Source organism: Pseudopipra pipra, chromosome 4 (assembly GCF_036250125.1).
Source record: "Pseudopipra pipra isolate bDixPip1 chromosome 4, bDixPip1.hap1, whole genome shotgun sequence".
NCBI classification, from domain to species: domain Eukaryota; kingdom Metazoa; phylum Chordata; class Aves; order Passeriformes; family Pipridae; genus Pseudopipra; species Pseudopipra pipra.
Window position 1 is genome coordinate 64,839,141 of NC_087552.1, and position 21,184 is coordinate 64,860,324.

The 21,184-nt window shown below is 38.7% G+C and overlaps 1 protein-coding gene across 4 annotated transcripts in view; it reads right to left on the reverse strand.

The window, feature by feature from the left end:
• Positions 1-8,858: 8,858 nt before the first annotated feature.
• AFAP1 (actin filament associated protein 1) overlaps positions 8,859-21,184 on the reverse strand; it is a 117,270-nt gene continuing 104,944 nt past the window's right edge. For 2 of the 4 annotated variants that reach the window (XM_064653313.1, XM_064653311.1), the window contains 6 exons: positions 20,068-20,182; positions 18,355-18,519; positions 17,610-17,800; positions 16,719-16,880; positions 14,913-14,963; positions 8,859-12,436 (listed from right to left, as the gene is read on the reverse strand). In XM_064653313.1, coding sequence (XP_064509383.1) covers positions 12,410-12,436; positions 14,913-14,963; positions 16,719-16,880; positions 17,610-17,800; positions 18,355-18,519; positions 20,068-20,182 — 711 coding nt within the window. In that variant the 3' untranslated portion in view covers positions 8,859-12,409. The remainder of the gene's footprint in view (positions 12,437-14,912; positions 14,964-16,718; positions 16,881-17,609; positions 17,801-18,354; positions 18,520-20,067; positions 20,183-21,184) is intronic. The other 2 variants (XM_064653312.1, XM_064653314.1) reach the window with 1 other exon arrangement.

Here is a 21,184-nt window from a genome sequence, read left to right on the forward strand (position 1 = left end):
CTCTTTGGCTCTCTGTCCTTCCAGATTGATTTTCTTTTAGAAGTGACATTTACTAGCCCTGACAATAAGTAGATTCTTCCTTTACACAAGTAATTTTGCTTAATATTATTTCCTTGCAACACCTGAAGGCATTACACAAACTTCAGCTTTATTGATCAGACTTGATTTCTGAGTTTCTGTAGAATTTGCATCTTTACAATGATTACTTGCAATGCAGTAGACATAAAGCCCTATTGAGCAGCAATAAAACGCAGCAGTACATGGCACTGCTTAAATAATATGCCTTTTTTGCACATACTTTTAGTGGCGTAATGAATATATACCAGGAAGGCCAGGCGTTCCAAATAACTTTCTTAGCATGTCTTATATTTCTATGTTATTTGTTGCTAATTTTAACCAGCTTTTGATACTTATATTTAGTTCTTACTGACAGTGTCTGCTCTTGCAGATCAAAGCGCATGAATTGGCTTATTCGCTTTTGCTTTAAAAAAGAAGTATTAATTCACACTGCTTATTGATTAAAACAGTTTATAAAAGGAAATCTTTCTGAAATTGTGAAAAAGATATTTTTAACAAGGACAGCTCATACAGAAAAACAGCTGGCTTATATCCATGTGGCTTTTGAGATATTCTTGTTATGGATTAAGAATAGGCTGTGCAGAAGAAGACGTGTAACCCCAAACATCAGTAACATGCACGTGGGCCATTTTCAAGTGGTAAAACTAGACTAAAGAAGAATATTATAATATACCACCTGTAAGTCCCAGATTCACAGCAGAGCATTTAAATGGTTAATATTACAGAATATCTTCACAAACAAGATAGTAAGGCAATTGCCCAATTCACTGGCTCCATCTGCTTGTGAATACACTCCTCTCTTTGGGGTTAATCTTTTGAGATGCTGAACTCTTCAGAGAAGTCCCTTGCATTGTTTAATTCTTCCAATATTTTGCTAAGTAACTGGTGACACTTTATAGGAAAAAAAAATTCATTCTCTTCTGTTTCTCCCCTTTCTTTCCCCTCCTTTTGTAGTCCTTTTGTTCTTTTTCATTATTGCTGCTGTTTTTTGCTCTGCCTTGCCTGCCTTCTCTTCCTGATCAGTTCTCTACAGTCCACCTTTTCTTCCTTGCTTTTTGTTTTGTTTTATGTTCTGTTTCTGTCTCTGTTTTTATTTGGATATGCACCCTACTGTATCCTGAGTGATAGCAAGAAGAATCATGATCTCTTCCCCCTCTTTGACTTTCCTCTGAGCCCTGCTGTATTACCTGGGTTGATGAGGTTCCCTATGATTTGTCTCGCTGCAGTCCATCCTTCCTCTCTTTCCCACTTTGGTATCTTTTAATCCTTTCAGTTTTAATTTTGGCTCTCATTTTCTCTAAATCTTTCTGGAACTCTTATCCTTTGCCTTTCCAGAACTTCTCTCAGATGTTTGTCCCAGAGAGCACATGCTTCTAGTTTGAAATGTGGATGAGTGTTGTACTCCCTGAAGGAATAAAAAACTAGTATTTCCTGTCTCATCAGTGTGCATATTGACCTTGCCATTGGTCTATAGTGAAATTATATATTTAATTGGCAGACAGCTATATCTATTATCTCCACAATGCCTTTTTCTTCCTTCTTTTGGGTGATGGGGATGAGACATGGTGTTTGCATGAGTTTCCTGGCTTGCTTTGCCAGCCCTGCGATCTGGCAGGTACAGAATTGCAGGAAGGTTGGGCAGAGACACCTTGCCAGACCACTGGGCTGCATTTGTATTTCAGTATGGGAGATGCTGAGACCCAAGATCATGCACAGCCTTTTAGAGAAATTGTTACAACCTCAAGCTGAAGAAAAGGTGAGGTAAAGAGGGTCCTTTGCTAATAGTGAATCGGGAGCAATTTGACTCGACAGGTTGTGGAACGGGTCTGTATGCAACCTTTCCAAGAGGCAGGAGCAAATGGCTTGCTTTCAAGTTCCATAAAATACAAGTTTAAGCAAAGTCATCTAGTAGATTTGGCAGAATCATCTTATTGGAGGAGCTTGGAGAAGTTAATGGGAATAAGATAATCAAAAACCTCAGCAGTATCTTTGAAGGGTAGGGTCTGTGTTAGAGAGGGAGTGTATGTAAGAGAGATGGGGGAGGGAGGGAGGGGAGCACAGGACTAAATAGGACAAGGAAAAGCAGGGAGAAAGTGTTACCAGTATGTATGATTTTACCATGAGTTTTTGGTTTTGTTTTGTGCAAGCCTTGAAATTTTAATTTGTAATGGCAACTGTTTTCAGGGGGTTTTTGATGCATAGAGACTTTAAACCATGAGTATAAATTGATGCAGTGCTAGGAATATGTGAAATTATCACCACTTCTACGTATAACTTAAGACAGATCTGACTTGCAGCAACATCTCACCTGGGGCACATGGAAAAGAGGTTGCTTCCCAGGAGCCAGGTTGCTTGTATGTGTCCTCCAGAGGTAGCTCCAATGGAGGTTTACTTCTGGGAGGACTGTGGGTCATTTGCTAATGGTGTTCCCCCCTAGCACAGCACTGAGCTAGAAGGCAAGGGAGGAGAATTACTTTATAGAGTCTGTGTCTTGGATTTATACTGCTTAAATGTGATTTGCTGGAATACCTCCATGAGCTGTAATTTTATAATATTTAGAGAAGATGAATGGAGTTGGTATAGTATTCCTGAGGGTAACCACCAGCAACTGGAGTTTACTGAACATGTGACTAGAAATTTTAATTTTAGGAACAGAGAGTTTCTCCATTTCATATACACACCAGGCCTTTGAGTACAGATCCTTTTTTTCATCTGTCACTGACAAGCTGTGATTTATTTCCTCCTGAGTGTAAAGTCATGGATTGTGCTTGCTGCAGTGCAGAAGGCTCTGGAGGGAAAACATAATCAAATGGAGAAGTATTCTTGAATTCTCTCTTGATCCCAGTCTATTCTGAGTTGCTTTTCTCTGACTGTCATTCTGCCAATAAGCTGGGTTGATGTCAAAAGGGGATTAACTAATTTTCATCGTTTTCTGTGTGGCTGAGGAAAAATAAATACAAGAAGTTTGCAGCAGGATAGCAGATGGAAGAGGTGGGGAACTGGATCATCTGGCAGAGTGCTTTGGAAAGCTTCCACTTTTGTGCTTTACTTACCACTTATTTTTACAAATATGTACACCTCCTATGATTTACTTTTCCATTAAACTTAGATAGGTTTCTTTGCAGAAGGTGGTTTTAAAGAAAATCACCCTAGTGCATTGCAAGTGTGGTTTTAGGAGACATCAAGTCCCTTTCTCACCTAAATGAAATTATCTTAGTATCATTGCTCTGTATTTATGAAGCTGCACTAGGACTATCAGTCCATCCTAGACTGGAGGAATATTTGGAGAGATAATGCAAGTTGGAATGGGAAAATTTTCCATTTTAAGAGTAAAGGATGAAAAATGGCTTATTTACAGTACATCTGTGGCTGTTTCAGCACAGGTGGGTCCAAAATCTCTCAATCCAGACTTGGACAGATAAATATAGATTTTGCTGGCATTACCCATGTGAACAAAAGGAGAAAAAAATGGTAATTAAACCAAGCCCAAAATCATATTTGTTTTTGGTAATTAGAGCTATAGCTTTTTGTAAATATTTGAAAGCAAATAAAATAAAAACTAGACATATGTCCTGTGAAGATCCACAAAGCATTTCTTGCTACCCTGTTGTTAATGTGGAACATAATTTATTTAGCATTACAGGGCCAAATTCTACCCTAATTTATGACCAAGGAGTTCCATGGACTTTGTCATTTCAGCTTTGTGTTACAGAAGAATTTCACCCACAGTGAATTTGAAATGCAGCTGCAGGTTAAAATCAGTCATCTTCCCACTGCACTCGTACTCACACAGGTGACCAACTGATTTTCTTTGTAATTCTTATTCCTATGGTTAGCACAAGAGTACTTTGGATAGATGTAAGCTAATTACAACTAAGGTAGAACTTGTTTTTTTTAATACTTGTGACTGCTTGATCAGCAAATGCTTAACAGTGTATCTAACTGGATTTCTGACAAAGGGGCTCTTCCAATCCATGTAAAGGCTCTTAGCAGTCATCAGTATAAGGCTCTTAGCAGTCATCAGTATCTTACAGTCCATACCTTTAGCATACATGATTACACAGTCCTCTCCTTCTGCCTTTGCACATTCTAATATTTGTGAAAACAGAACATGCCTTCTCCTTTTTGTTTCAGGTGACCTTGACTTTAAGCAGGTTTCTTTGTATACAGTATCAGGGCTCAAGGGAAGAACGAAATTAATCCATAACCTGGTGCATTGTCATAAATGGGGAAAAGTGTTATTTGTATATTTTTGTAAATATGTAACATTTAATGGCAGTTTTGTAGTGACGTGCTGTTTTTGAGAAAAAGAAACAAATATATGTTTGAATATGCTTGACGTAACACTTAACTGTGATTCAATTGCACAAGTAATAGCTTAATCAAAAAGTCTTGTGCAATATGTAGTGCACACACATAACCAAGTATCTGTTAGTGATCCACTACCGACTTTTTGGCAACTTTTAACAATGGTGATGAACTGTGCAGTACAGATTATCACGGTCTCTTTCAGCTTCCAAACATGTAGCAGGCAAACTACTGTATACGTACCTGTGTACTCCACTGCATCCAAAGGTATGCATTTGTCCTGAGAACCTGCACTCCAGGTTTTTCTTTAATAAAATTTGGTTCTAAACTATTGGTTGCTTTGTTTTTCTTGTGAAGCACTTCATGGGGTTTGGGGAGGGGAAATGGTTTAACCAGTCCACAGAGTTTGTGTGTTTTGTCAGTAACTAGCAGTAAAACTACTCACCTTCAGCAGCATGAACTCAAAGGCTGCAGCAAACCTTCATCCTCCTCCTCTTTAGCCACTCCATTCTCCTGCAGTGCAGTTCAAGTCCATTGCTAGGAAAAAAGGGGAAAATCCTTTTTCCACTTTTCCCTAGAAGTGGAGTTTTTGCAGTATAACTGGTGGAGGGTGACACTCTGTGGTGAGACTGAAGCCATGCAGCTGCTGTTCTAGAACTCCACTGAATCAGAGGCTGAACATTTTTATCCAGCTAAAGAATTAAAGAATTCAGCAGGTTTCGTCCTCTCCCTTTCGACCATCAACAGAACAAAGCTATATGTGTTCTTCTGCCCCTCCCATGCCTTTATTCCAGTATCTTCCATTTTCACTGGCTTTACACACTACTTGCTCCTTGTTTATTCTTTTTTTTTTGTTGTTCATTAACTGCATTGTCTTTCTCCCACTCTCTTCCCAAGGAATTGGCTGTGCTATATAGAAGCTGCATCCTTCTTGCAAAACTGAGGTGTCTGCAAGTCAAAATTTGTCCTTAAGTCAGCTGTAGCTGTATGCAAGGATCAGGCCTTGACTCAAAATAAAACTGTAGCTACAAATTATATTCAAGCCCATACAAAGCCAGCCAAGACAAAATCTTCAGAATTATGCCCATTGGACGTGCCCAGCAAAGATATACGATACCTATTTCACTCTGCCTACAGTCCTTGGAAATGAAATGCGTGATTATGTAGTGTATTTCTAAAAAGGCTTGGCCCTAGTGTCCTACAGATTTGCTCTTACTGGTCCTGGTAAGTGCTCCCTGCCTTTGCAAAGGTCACTAAATTGCTAAAGTCATAATATGCCTTGCGTCCCTGCAGTCTGGACGTTCCTTCGTGCTTCAGAGTCTTGAGATGAACTGCTACTGGGGTAGCTCATGTTTAGGGTTGGAACAGTTTATGATTTGATGAGAGGTGGTTGCTGCTTTGCAGCTTGATACAGCACCTTGGCCTTTCCATGGAAAGTCTGACACTGGTAGAATAAAAACTTGATGGTTCTTTTCACCACCTATTGTCCTCGATAGGGAAGAGCAGAGATGTTGCTAAGTGTTGTGGATATGCAATGTGAAGTCTTATTAAACCTCAACCTGGCACAAAGCAGCAACATAAATTATTATCTACCCTTTTTTTTAATTAGGTATAGAAATTTTATAGACTACAATGAAGTTTTAATAGGACAACAAATGTATTATTTATTCACAGAGTGGATATATTTTGAGGATCGAAATTAAAAGTCTGCCCTAGTTCAAGCACTTTCTCATGGTCCCTTCTGAAAGATCTGGCAGCTGGAGGAACTTTGTGGTGTGGGCTGTATGACTCTACCCAGTGGCACACCATGCTAAATGTGAGGCTGGGTTCAGAAATGAAGATTGAGGCTTTCCCTACTTGTGTAGCTCAGCTAGGAAACATTTCAGTGGTTGTCATTTTAGGTTCTCTAATCCTATATTGTGGCTAGCTGAGACTTTGCAATTTATCTCTACAAAAGCAGCCTGTTGAATCTCAAGTGACAACATTTCATTTTCAAAATTTAGTGCTCTGATATAAATAAAAGCAAAACTAAAAGAAACCCTAAAGTTGCTTATTTTTAGTGATGTTCTAACAGTTCTTTCCAAGGAAAGCTCCTGAGTTGGAAGGGCAGGAGTGAGAACAAACACAGCCAAGCTGTTCCCATAAATGAGACACCAAATGAAACTTTTTAATACTTAACCTGAAGGGCTACTTTACTTCAGAAACCAATTTCTGTGGGAAAAAAGAATTAAGATAATCACTTCACTTCTGTTTTCTTTGCTGTCCTCATCAAAGTCATATTAATTCCTAGGCTATTTTGTAGTTTAACTGGTTTCAACATCATCATAAATTATGTCTCTATAATATGCTCTATAATAATGCTCTGAGGCACAAACACCAGCCAGTATTATTTCCTGTTTTTCATTAAGACACTGACTTCTCTTCCATTTCTTTTCTTTTTGTGATTTATGCCTTGAAAGATGCTTTGCTTTATTATGAATTCATCTGCTGTGGTGAGAATGATACTGCACTCTGACCCTCATGGCTTTCAAAAGCTGCAGCAAAATGCTACAGATGTTGTTCAGTGTATTTTGAAAGTGATAAAAGGATCAATTCTCACCATTACAGCATTATACCAAAAGCTGATCTCAAAAAAATTCAAGATCAGCAGTACATGCTAAAAAGCATGTTAAAAATCCTAAGCAATAATTAAGTGACAGCAATTAACAGTCTATTTAAAAATAAATAATTAAACCAGGAATTAAGATTTTCACTCATGTTCAACTTGGGACCATGTAGCTGTAATCCTACTGTGCTATAATTCTACAAAATTTAATGGTAAAATTATTTCTTTGTCATCACTGAAGAGGAATATCCTTGGTAAGCTTTCATTTTTTTCAGTTATTTAATAAATTGTGAAGGAATAGTATTGCATTGCCTTGATCTTAAGACAGCTGCTTGCTTTAAAAGTGAAATTGAAAAAAATATTGTTTTATAGAAGGTTGGAAAAAACTAAATATTTTTTGTGAAAGGAAAGTTTCATTTATCAACAGCAATATGGCAGGGGAAAAGGGGGAAGCACGTGAAGACCCTAAACCAGAACATGCTTCCAGCCTCCATCTACCCTGGAGTTGGACCTTTGTGCTTCAAAGCAGGTAGCTTTGTGTTTGATAGCCTTCAGTAATTACTTTCTGCCATGAATTTGGTTTATTGTTTATGGACCCATATAAGCTTTTAGCATCTGTAAAATTCAGTGACAAGTTCTGTAGCTGAATTGGGCAGTGAGTGCAAGCACCTCTGCGCAGTTATTTTGAACCTGCCCAATAATTTTGACACCCTTATAGTTTGTACTCTTAGTGACAGGGACTATTTCATCCCCCATTTTTATAACCTTTTAATGTAGTCCATTCCCTCCTCAAGATTCCCCCCCACCCCCCACCAGGAATGACCTTATCTTTGTTTTCCCCTTGAATCCCACTGTAAGATCAATAGTATTTTTTCTTGTCTGGAGAGGTTGCTATGCCCCTTGTACCACCACCTATAGAGTTTATTTATTTATAGCACTCAGTGCCCAGACTTTGAATAATGTTCTATAGGTCCAAAAGCAGATGACTGAGGTATCAGCAATGCAGGTGGTTTTTGGTTTTTAGCATTTGCTTGTGCAAGTTGTACAGCTCAGACAGGGCCTAGAGCTATCTGCTACATTTTAGACCACAGAAGTATGGCAGCTTTTTTTTTTTTCTGTTGTGTTTTTGTGTTTATTTTTTGCTTGTTTTGCTGTTTTGAATTTTTGTCCCTAATTGTTGTTACTGTGTAGTACATGGACCTAACTATTTTATCTCCATACTGATCTTGGAGGCTGTTAATTACAGAAAGGAAACCAATCAACTACTTTCTAATATTGCTTCCCTCAGTTTGGGAAAATGAAATGTTATTTTCTATTTCCTACATTTGGTAATAATTGTGGTGTAATAGGAACAAGAGCAAAAATCTAAGAAAAAAAACAAGGAGTAATTATGGCTTAACGCTTTTCAATGTCATCTGTCAGTCACCTGTAAGGAACTGCTATATTCATCTTTAAGTAGCCTGGTAATCAGCTCAGTTTGATTTTAATCCACTTTCATTTTTTAGGGGTAATTTTTAATGTTTTACATTTTACATAATTTATTAATGGAGTTGACATCTAAGCAAACTGATGCAGTCACACAAGGCAAGAGGAAACTGCTGCTATGAGCTCCAAATACATTGAACTTCCACTTTCCATGGCTGAGTGAGTCCTCAGACAGACAGCATTCAAGTTGCAGAAGGTCACTGCTCAGTTAAATGGGGGCACAACTGATAGCAAAAAATATTCATTATAACCTGTCCAAGCACTGTCCAGCTGACTGGCACAGCAGAATGGGACTCAGCTGAGGCTGACACTTGTGGGAGACCTGCTAAGGTCCCACCAACTTCTCATATAGACAAATACCAAGAAACAACAACGCAAACCCTTCTTTTCTTGACAGGTAACTTTATTAATAATGGTCTTGGATCTGTTGCACCTACCAGGTGCCAGTCTTTTTTCACACTTTGCAAGAATTTTCTGAAGAATAAACTAGAAAGGCATAAAGTTAACTGAAGCTACAAAGACACACATTTGAAGGTGGGTCTATTTTGGGACTTTTGTTTTTGTGTTTTTGTTTTTTTTTAACAGAAGTTTCCATGAATGTGTGTCAAAAAACTTAAATACATTGAGAAATACAGTAGAAAGACTATATTTACAGTCAATTATAATGGGCACTGCCAACATATCCAATAACAAAAATAAAACAAAACCTTTTTTTTCATGTTTCTTTCATGCTTTTTTCACAGAGATTTTTTTTAAATATGATTTTGTTTTTTAAAAAATACAAGAAGGAAATAATTACATTCTTCATATGAGAACATTATCTTACAACATACACCCTGGGCCAATTAATTTGAAAGTGTCTAACAAAACTTGATACTAAATTAATATTCTCCATTTGAAAAACCAAATTGCCACAATCATCTCATTAAAAAAAACACCTTTGATCCCCCAAAGTTATGATTTTTTTTTTAATTATTAAAAAAAGAATTACCCATTAAAAAAAATAATTAAAAGCACCTGGTACAGTAACAGGTGTTTGGTGAGGAAGCACGAGTGTAACATTTTCTTAAAAGACATAGAAATGGTTCAAAATACGAGAGTTTTCCTTTAAAACAAAAGTCATGCTGCTCTATGGCTGAGTTTGCCTGGTGATCCTGAAATCTAAAAACGGTGAAAATACAAGCTCTGTTGCTCTTTATAAAAAAATTGTGCAGCAATAGTACTATTCAAGACAACAGAGTACATTTCACAGCACCGAACGTGGTCTATAGACCTTGGTTATTTCCCAAGGTTTTTGGCTTTCCTCCTTTCAAAACCTTGGCCATTATATAGAATACACTAATGCAAATTGCAGTGGTACCAATGCACTTATACAACAGAGACATACAATTACAGCACGTGCCAGGCTGGGGGCAGTGGTGGTTTTATGGAGCCTTTGCTGGAGGAAGAGCGAAAGATGCTTAATTTTGCTGTCAGCCCCTGCTGCAGCAGGCCTTGTTGGTGCCGAGGGTGCTACAGGTGCTGAGGGTAACCTGCACCTCTGGCAGAGCTGAAGGCTGCACCACCAGGGCTGGGGTTGTGTGCACGGCCCCAGCACCACACCATTCTGTCTGCTTGGGCAGAAATGTGCACACGTTTATCTCAGGCATAGATTCCTTGTCCTTGCCAAGGAATTAATTTTTTTTTTTTCCATGGGATATAGGGGATGGAAAATAAAATACCAATTTTGGGTAAACATGACAAAGTGATTTGGCTTTTGACTACTCTGCATTACTTGATGCGGGACCACTTCTTAATGGCAACTGTTACATCATTGCAAAAGTTGACTAGAAGCCTAATTTGCATTATAAATATGTACAGATATAAATTAAATATTTATTGCAATATACAAATAAATAACTTAATTTGAAATAAAAAGCCTAAATGAACTTACTTTTGCTTCAAATTGTTTCTGCTATTATTTGTGGGAATTTGATGCTGTTTAGTCCATAGTCATACAGCACAGAATGTGCCCTCTACTTATAGAGTTAGTAAGTAGATGACCTAAAATAGTAATAAAAAGTTGTGTTTTCAGTGAAAACCACACTGACATTTGCTTTCCTACTGTATCTGCATTCCTGCAGCACTCTATACAAAGCAGAGTCCCAAGAGGCAAAAAGCCTTTTTTCATGCTGGGCCCCATTTCTATGCTGCTAAAGTCAGTGGGATCCCTGTCACTAATAATTGCATTTGGGAGCAGGACACAGCCCTGTCTCCTGTCTGCTATCAGGTCTTTTTGAAAGCTTTGTGTCTTCAAATCCCACCAACTCCTGCAGGAAGTTCTCTGGCATCCAGCTCAGCTGAGAATCCCAGTGTATGCCTCACGAGTTGCACACACCCTTTCCTAAAGGTAAGAGATAATCTATAGGTGTGGCTATAAAGGGATGTGATCCTTGATAACTGCTGTCTTGCCAACTTCTGTGATTTTAATTGCAGTCTTAACTAACTATCAAGACTCCAGCCCTAACATCTGTGATTATCTCAAAATATGAGTAGTATTTTAATTTTTTTAATTAAAGTAATTTTCTAATCCTCAGTTGAGGAGGAAAAAAAATCTTGAGAGTAAGATTGAAGACTCTCCAAAGGCTTAAAAAAAACACAGAGAAAAACTTAAAAGAGGCCATCTTATTATACAGTTTCCCTCCTCCCAAGTTTTTAAAACCAATCTTGAGATTTTGAAGGACTTCAGCTGGCAATTTACTGCATATAATTTCTCAGGAGTGACATGGATGGAGACAAAGAAAACCAGATTTTTATAATTTTACAGACTAAAATGCAAGATGCTGTTTCCTAATAAACAGAAATGGATTCATGTCTGAGAAAATCCCCAATTCTTTGTAAAATTGTTTATAAAAGAGCCTGAAAATTATCACCTTCTCAGTCCATCTTCCTCAAAAATAATAGCTGAGGTCTGAAAAGATGAAGGAAACTAAGTACAGCAGTGTTCTATAACTCAAGTTTAACAATACTATATTATAAAAAACAAAACAAGACTGACTGCATAAGTTATTCTGAGTTGCCATTATCTGTTGAGAATTATTTTCAATTATTTTTTTCTTTTTCAAAAAGCATAGAAAAGAAGCAGTATCTAAAAATACCTGTTTGCCTTTTAAAAAAATCAAGAACGAGTCATAGTTCAAGAACGTGACCTTTGAAAACGACTGGTGCTTCAGAACATTAATAAAAAGAACGTACAAAAAAGCATTTTTTTTTTTCCAAGTTGGCAGCATTTTATCTCCCAATGACAAAATCATCTGTCTAAAAAGTATCCAAAAAATGCCTCACAGCTGAGTCGTGTCATCCCGCGGTCTTGCAGCAGCGCGGAGGATGGTGGCACTGCAGCGCTCCCGCGTTCTCAGCAGAGCAAGCCTCGCTGCTTCTGTGATTACCTTTCTTCAGTTTTCTTTTGCCACATGAACAGCAAAGCGACTGCTAGTGAGTAAGAGCTTACTCCGTGTCAGACCTCAAAAGTCAGTTTTAACCTGTAAGAGTTAACGATTTCGCGCTGGTCTTTAGGCACCATCTTCAGAAGTGTTCAGGTGGTCTGATGTGATAGAATTAACACTGCTGGTCTGTGCTGTTTCAGCAAAGTAAACTTTCAACTGTGACTTTTAATTACTATGGTTGGTTTGGGTATTTTTTGGTTTTCATTTTCTTTACCAGTGAAGTTGGAAACAAGGAGTTACAGCTAATAAAAAGGGGCACACGTAGTTACACAGCAATACAGTAGAGGGAATACAGGCGAATTAGCGCCAAGCTACCATTAACTTAACAGAATTATAAAACTTGCTATGTTGTATCGCTTGAAATGACCTTTCAGATGAGTCTTTTGCAGCCTATGTCTTGGTCTGTAATAGGTAAGGCCTTTATGGAAAGTGAGTGGTTTTGCTACGTTTATGTTCCATTTTTCATCTCCCATTCCTGGAAAGAGGGGGAAAAAAAAGATACAGAAAATGTTAAAGAAATCAAGATATTTCACTGATGTCATTGGATCTGCTAAGCCACAGCTGAGGTCAATAACAGTTTTTCCATTAACTATGCTGGATCCAGCCCACAAATTAGGGAATGCTAAGAAGCATGTCCTGATAGTGTCTGTGCACAGCTTCCACCCCTCCTCAACTATATACAGCAACTTTAGCCATGTTTGTTTTCTGCAAGGGCTACTTCAGGAGCAATTTGCACCCCACAGTTGGTGTAAAGCACTCAGCTAAGGGAGAGGCTGATTTAAGCAAGCAGGGCTCTCTAACTCATTTGCATGAGACAGCAGGAAGCCCTCAATATCTCTCAGAGCTGATACCAAGTGACTGCTTTACTGCTCTTCAATTTTTTTTATTATGAAATTCATGGCAGACACATATTTCCATGGCTAAAAAGAGCAACTTACTGAGGCAGAGACCAACAGGCAGGGTAAAGAAAAACAAGTCAGCCTGCATTGCATTTGTTTCCCTTATACATAATCCAAATTGAGCTATTGCTTGGCAAGCTGAAGAAATCATTTTACCTATCTGTGCCTCAGTTTCTCTACCTGTTAGCTGGGAACAAGGACACCTACCAACCACAGCAAAACATGTAAACTATAAAGCTTTCATTTATACGTCTCTGAGCAAGGTACTGCCATTTATTCTGCCACATAAGTGGCTATAGCTAAACACCCAGTTAAATAAAACTTGTGGCTATCCAGTGACACCTCAGTATTTCCTAACAGTACTTGGGAGCAGAAGAGCTGAAGAGGGATGGGCTCAGCTTAGGACATCCACACTGTACCTACTCCCTGAATCACACTCTTACAGCCATCAGGAACTAATGAAGATCTGCAGGAGGTGCCTCTGGCTCAAGCAATCCCCATGGATCAACCAACCGCCCAGCTGCTCCTCGCCAGGAAGGCACAGGGGACTGCACATTCCTCCCCAACCCATCTACTCTGCAGAGACACTCTGCAGGCAGCCTGCTGACTTGGCTCCCAACCTGAATTCCTGAATTTAACACTCATTCCACAACATTCAAGAGCTCTGGCTGAAAACCATTACATATGCATGTAGATTGCTGTTTCTGCTGCTGAAAGCAATAAGAGCATTAGTTTGGCTAAACAGCTGCATGACCATGACACCTCTTCAACCGTTGTAAAACAACAAAAAAGATCACAGTTGGTGGCTGCTTTAGCAATATGAAGGAAAAAAAAATTGTGAGTTTGAAGCAGGTAGAGAATAACTTCTTTTGTTTCCAAACTTGTAGGGTTTCTTTCCTTCATTTAAATGCTGCTTTTATTAAAAGACAATATAATTTAAATATTCAGTTTTACTTTTCAAATTATGGTAAATCTAAATTTAAAACACAGTGTTGATAAAAACAAGATTACTTTGAAAAGCCTATTAAATATATATTAAGCCTTGAAAACAGAAGTGTCTTTTGCAGGTGCAAAAGGAACTTCTTTGTTTCCATTGGTCCAGCAGATTCACACCAATGAAAGAATGTTTAGGTCAACACTGACACCCTGACTGGGAGCTGGGAAACTGGGAGAGCTCCTTTTCTTCTCCAGTCCCTGAACACAAACAAAATGTAAGCTGCTGACATTCACCAGCCCACCAGTTTTGAAAACAAAACAGAAATAATAAATTCGGTTTTCTTGTTTTACATAACAGTTTTGTTTTAGAAATTAAATTGATATGTGAAATGTTTAAATAACTGTTTTTCTTGTACACAAGGATATTTGGATCATTTTACTTCTCTAGGAATGCTAATGCAGAATATTGTTTTCCATATTTTAATACAGTCTCCACTTCCAGCCAAGTACAGATTAACAAAATTGCAATTAAAATGCCTTCTGGCTTCTTACAAATCTGGATAATTACTTTCTAAAAAAAATTTAAGGATACTTACAAACAGAAAAGTTAAAAAAATCCAAATATATGTATGTGTATACGTGCATACGTATACTGTATGTCCTAAACAGTCAATGCCAAAATTCCTGCCAGTTCTTAGATTTAATGCTAGATCTGTCTTACTGCTTCTCTCTGTATTTTCTTCTCATGTCAGTGCATCTGAGAGGAGAAAGCTTTTGGTGACACAGCTTCCAAACCTGCTGTCCCAGCAGGGAGACACAGGGTGCTGCTGGTTCGTGAGCAATAGCAGTGACACAAGGGTGGCTGGTGACAGGCTCAGCATCCTCTGTGCAAGGAAGGGGCAAGAAGGGAGCATTCAGTGCATTCAAATACATACCAGGGGAAAAAAAAACCCCATAATCTGACATTTTGAACGCTTATACAACTCCCTCATAACACCGGGAGATGTGCCGGGGCTGAAAATGCAAGCGCAAGCACAGATGTGAAATCCGTTTCGCTCCCACATACTGCACTGACATCCATGCGTGGAGAGCCAAGTTCTGCTCTGGGATACTCACGTGTGACGCCCTTTCCTTAGCCACATCTATAAGGCCTGGGCTCACTCGTAACTGCAAAAGGCCAAAAGAATTGAAAGCCAAATTCCACCCCCGCACATGTACAGCTGCCACCCCTGAAAGTGGGGCGTGCTGCAGATCCATACCTGATAGCAGGCTTTGGCTGCAGCTCCTGCCAATGGGCTGAGTACAGCTTGAGTTGAACTATCTAATTCAGCAAAATTTCACTCTTAATATTTAGTGCCTGAGTTTTTAGGAAAAAGCTGTCAAAGCTGAATTGGATACTTTGAGTTGTTTTTCCCAGCATGGGAAATATGCTTAGTTGCTCCATATCCTTTTTGATTAGCCTAATTCTGTATCCAAGATTCCTCTACCAAAGAGCTTGACCAGCTTGTTGTGCCATCCAAAGTACAGTGACATGAAACAATGCGGCAGTGTTTTTCCTGTATGGTATATGCTGAGCATAAAAAATGTACTACAGCTGGAAGGTATCCTTTACACCAGAAATGTTTAGGTTTTTATAGTGCTCTGATTCCTCCAGCTGTAACGATTAGATGGCTGGATTTAATGTGCCTGTCCAGCACAAATCCACGCTCCTGTTTGTAAGGACTGTGCTCTGCTAAACCACATTCCCTGAGTAATGCTGTGCTAACATCCACATCTAAGAACAAGTGTACAGTTAGAGATGATAACTTTAGGAGACAGATTAGGGTATAATTGAAATATACAGATAAGCTTTAGAGCACATAAATCCTTCTTCAGGTTTGAAACACAAGCAGAAAACTTCAAAGTTAGAAACTGAACTGAAACCTATTGCAGCAAGTATAATTATCCTTTGTTGAATTTAAATGAATCAGGCTAACAGGCAGAACAAAGCAGTTGATGTCCATGGAAGGTGGTAGAAGGAAGGTGAGAAAGTTCTCTCATAAGCTGTAGCAGGAGAAATAATTCTATTATAATAATTTAATAATAAAATAATTTGTTGAGATGCTGATTTTTCAGTATCTATTCCGTTTAGGTGCCAAGCACATGCTCAGACACTACAGACGTATATAATCCATGAATACATGTAACAAAAGTTACTTGAAGAAATCCAAATACAGAAGACATCAATGTTTTGAAAAAAAAAATAGCCTGCACGAAAGACAAGTGTTTATGATTATCATTTTTTCTAATCACAATTAGAAAAAATCAACAAAAGCCTGGGTCCAACGCTATTACTGTCACCTTTGGTTATGTGCTGCTAGCAAATTTAGCCCACAAGAATGGTCATACAAATCCCATTTCAACTAAAAAACGGAAGTTAGAAAACTAAGAATACAAGAGAGCTGCAAATTTCAATCTGGTACTTGTGAGACTAAAATTAATTCCGCTTCTACTTTAAATGTACATTAAGAGTAGATACTTGCACAACACATTGTTGATTATTATAATGTACAGCTATTCTGTTCTTGCACTGTCTGGCAAAGATCAGACCCAAACTTGTGTTATTTCCAATCACTTACTATAACAGAGCCCTTTTAACCACTTCTCTGCTATACAGATTAGCGGACAGATAGACTGTCTACACCACAGACCACTTAACCTTGCATGTAAAATCAATAAAGGAACAGAGAAAAACATGTAATGAGAGTAGAGTCAAATCTGTCTCCCAAACTACTTACCAATTCCTCTGCAAAAGATTCCCCCAAATCAGCAGTATTTATGTAGTAATACCAATAATTTAGGCATTCTCTTAAGGCTAAATAAGACTTTTAAAGAAAGTATGCAAAAGCACAGAAAAAGAAAATTAGACATCAGCCTTCTCACCTTTGCTTTCCGAAGGACGTGGCCTCGACACGGAGAATTGTTTGATGAGGGAGGTCGCTTCAGAGCTGCTGCACTGTTCACAGGTATTGAGCACTCGGTATCACTGGTATCACAGCTGGAGATTGGAGAGTTTTCCAAAGTTCGGTGCTTGAAAATTGGAGACTAATGAAGAGTGAAAAGCTTATATTGAGTTTCCTCCAAATAGTCACATGGGCAACATTTTCTATCTAGATTTAGAACTGCAGATCTTTCTTTTAAAGAAAACATATTCACAATAATGATGGGTAAATGAAAAAGAGATTAGAAAAAAAGAAACAAAACAATGTGTGTGTGTGTGTGTGTGTGTGTGTGTTCTGTGATGAAAATTGAAATTTTTTTTCTTTCATTAAACAACTATGGGTCATCCAGAGGAATTGACGCATCCCTCTCTGATCCTTCTGATGGCTGCTTTGGACGCAGATCTATAGAACAAGCTGGGATTGCCGAGCTCCACTGTGAACATGTGAGATGCAGCCCTTACAAAGGGTGGCAGTGACTGACAGGAGACCAGCACAAGTAGGTCTCCATCACTGCATGATGACTTCGTGCATTTAAATCTCCCTGGGATGGAGCAATGTCTCAGTTCCTCCACTTTTACAACCACTGAGAGCATCAAGGCATCAGCTTTTGCACATTATCCTAACACATACTGCCTGTGATTCCCATGTCTACCTGCTCCCTGTTGCCGTAGAAAATGTAACTAACACAGAAAGCCATTTAATTCTGCTCTTATTTCTTGGGCTTAAAAAACCACTAAAAAACTCAGTTCCCACTCATTTCTGCTGGAACTGAGAAGGCAGAGCACTCCCAGCCCATGATTGTGGGATTTTCATATTTAATGTGTTTGCATACCTGTGGGCTTGATGTTCCTGATTTTGGCTCAATAGCTAAGCCCAGTGTGATGCCACCAGCCAAGGCTTTCTTTAGGCTCTCCTTCACCTCAGTCAGTTCTAGCTCCAGGTTTACACGCTCAGCCTCCTTCTGCTTACACTCCTCTTCCAACTTCTTTAACTTGTCTTCAAGAATCACTTGGGTCTTCCTGCCTGTCATCCACAGCAATTTTATTATTTCAATAAGAAGTTTAAATTTACACTTACGGAAATTATTTTCTTTCTAAAAAGTAAGGAACAAGGTCTCTACATATCAGTGATGTCACAATAAAACTATGTACTTTACCTACAACACTTTTCACGTAAAAGGTTTAGCAACGTAAATGCTTTCTTTCAGGTGCCTTTCCTATATTTTTAGTCTAGTTTCAAATCAGTATTTGTTTTGCTACTTTTCTGTATCATGAAAATATAATTAGCCATTCACAATAAAATTATTCCCATGTTCTGCTTGTCTGAACTCCCCATCCGTACCATTTGATAGGTAGGTGTACATATACACACACATACACAAAATAAATATACACATATATATTTTTATTTTTTACATTTTCTACCTATATAGAAAGCAAATATAAACCTTAAAGAGTATTACTTAACATCAAAACTAAACCTCATGTAGCGTGGCAGGTCTTCAGCACAGAATACAAAGCTATTTGGATAATTTAGCCTACTCAGGTGAGAATTCAGCACAAAAAAGCACCTCATACCAGCATTGACTTCAATGGCAGCACGTAGATCTTTTCTCTCTTTTCGGAGCTGGGCCAGCCTATTCCGGAGAGCTTCCTTCCTCTTTAGCAGCTCCTCCTCTTTGCTTTGTAACCTCTTTGCATCTGCCTCCACACGATTCTTGCCATATTTGTACTGCTCTGCATCTGCATGAGATTGAAGATAATCAGGGTTTAAACTAACAGTAAATCTCTGAAGTATTCCCCGAGACTGAGTATCACATGAAGCTTGTTGTGGTTTGAGAAACTGGTTTGTCACTCCTCTTCCCCTGGGTCTTTCTTGAGATCCATGATTCCTGCCAAGTTCTGCAGCACAGCTACAGCAATGATATGGGATAGAGAGTTTGTCCTCTACATTTACCTGAGGAATATGAGATTTACCAATTAGCTTACAGCACATTGGTTTCGAAAAATGGCCTTGCCTTTCTGTATAGTTCAAAGGATGAAAAGGAGGCTCCTCTTTAGCTATGAACCCTTCATTTTTAGTTAGGAGGGGTGAGAGGAAAAACTACCTGTTTGCCCTTTTGCCTGGTTTTCATCCCTACTTCAAGTGCTGAAAGCACATTTTTTCTCACCAGACATAAGAGAATAGAAAGATGTTCACACTTTTTTGATTCTGGAGAGCTTTCTTCTTCTTTTTTAGTTTTCCATACAAATGCTTTCATTTCATGGCTCACATGTATCTGTGGTGTAATTAACATCACATCCTCCTCTATACCCCTGCTCCAGTTGCAGACTCAAAGAAAATAGGTCAGCTAAGAGATCACTTTGTCTGTCTGTGCATCTGAAGGCAAAATCTACAACATTAAATCATTCCTGACAAATAGTTGTTAAACCAGTTTTAGTCAGTCTTTAGTAACTGAGATGCCTTTACTTCCACAACTACTTATTTCTGTACCAACTGACCTCCATGGTTAGAAAGCTACTTACTGAAGTCTAAAGTCTAACATAAATTTCTTGTTGACACTAAATCCATGACTCCTTAAAAGTTTAAAAAGTTTTAAGATGTTTTAAGTTTTAGCATGAGATTAAAAAAAACACATTTATTTGTTCCCTAGAAAAAGTCATGCTTTGGACTCCATATTTTAAAAATATTATTATAGCTCCTTTTTGTCTTTTCTCCTGTAATCCCTGTTAGGAATTTCCTAGACAATCTACCTGCCCAGGAAAACTTTTTCTGAATGTGCCACTCACCACTTGAAATTTCCTCTCTCTGAGGTAGCTTTTGATCTGTGTGGTTGTGTTCCTTCTTTTGTTATACCTTTTTCTTTTTTTGATAGTGATAAGAGTAAGTCCACTTCTGAGCAACATAATGTTCTGATGTCTATCCTAGCTTTTCCTCCTCCTTTTCCCACAGGAATACAGAATTTCTCTCTGCCCTAAATGAAGAATCATTATCCCTTTTTGTTTACCTGCTGTCCTCGTGACTTTGCAGCCACGGGTCCACGTTTCATATTTGTCACTCTCCACATGACACCCTTTTATCTTGTGGTGTGTCTGGAGTACTGAGTCACCAATGCACACAATATCTCCTATTCAAAGTCTTGGTGGGCATCTCCTCCCCGCCCTCTCAGATACAGAAGAACCACAATGGTTCTTTATCTTGTTTGCTAAGACAACAGCTATTTTGGGTGTCCTCATGACTCAAGTGAGACTCATGAGACAAATGAGGCAGCAGTGAGGAGAGGTACTTACTAGACGCAGTGCGCTTCACACATGACACTGTTTCGGATTTCTTCGGCTGGCTATTTAAAGTTCTCCCTTTTCCGGCGATGCCATTAGTAGTCACAGGAGGCTTCTTGCCTTTAAACTGTTTGAAAACAAAAGTACAAATAGGCTCCAGCTATTCCTGTGCCACTGGCAATATAGTCACCCTTTCATCAAGGGCAGAGCTTGACAGAAAGCCGCTTGCTTGGAGAGCCTTAATGCAGTGCATTGATTGAGCTGGAGACGGCACTTCCTCCAGAGATGACATCTCTGAGAGCTGCCTGCTCAGCAGGAGCCACGCCAGCAATCACAGGTTACAACAAGGGATGAACTCCCCATCTCTGGTGGCATCAATGTCTCCAAAACTCTGGCATTTATGGTATTAAGAAAGCCATTGCAAAGCAGAAAAAAAAATTTACAGCAAAGATTCTTGAAACACAAGTTTGTCAGAGTTAATTTCATACAGAAAAACACATCAGGGTTTGCCACACAAAACCTCAACACTGTTTCTTATTTACTACATGATCTTGCCATGCTTGTGGTGCACAGGTTTATTTTTTTTTAAACAATATAATTTTTACATATTTTTAAATGTTAGGAATTAACATATCAATTTCCCCTTCAACAACCTCTAGCTACTAATTAAAAGCTTTTCTTACTTAAAAAACCCTCTCATAATGGCCAGACAGGCTCACAAGATTACCAGGAACAGAACAGTTCTTGTTCAAGGGATTTCCATTTAGAGGGCTCGCTGCAATGAACTGAACCCTGGGAAGATCAACACTGTCCTGACTAATTATAGTGTTCCCATGCAGGATGCCCCAGCCAAGCACAAGGCTTGGCTTGTGCCATGCTCTCTTCTCCTTCTTCCAAAGGTTTGTGAGGACTGAACTGGAAGGGCACTAAGAAGCTTGCTGCTGCAGTCATTTATTCCTCATGTGCACCTCCAATTCTGCAACTTCACTGAATTCTAATATTCCAGTATGAAATTTCTGTAAGGGTTAAGTGAGTTAACACGCAGCACGACCAGTACTTTATACAAGGGAAACACTAACTGTTCCATGTCACATTAGACTGAAAATCACCCATCACTGTGATACATTCA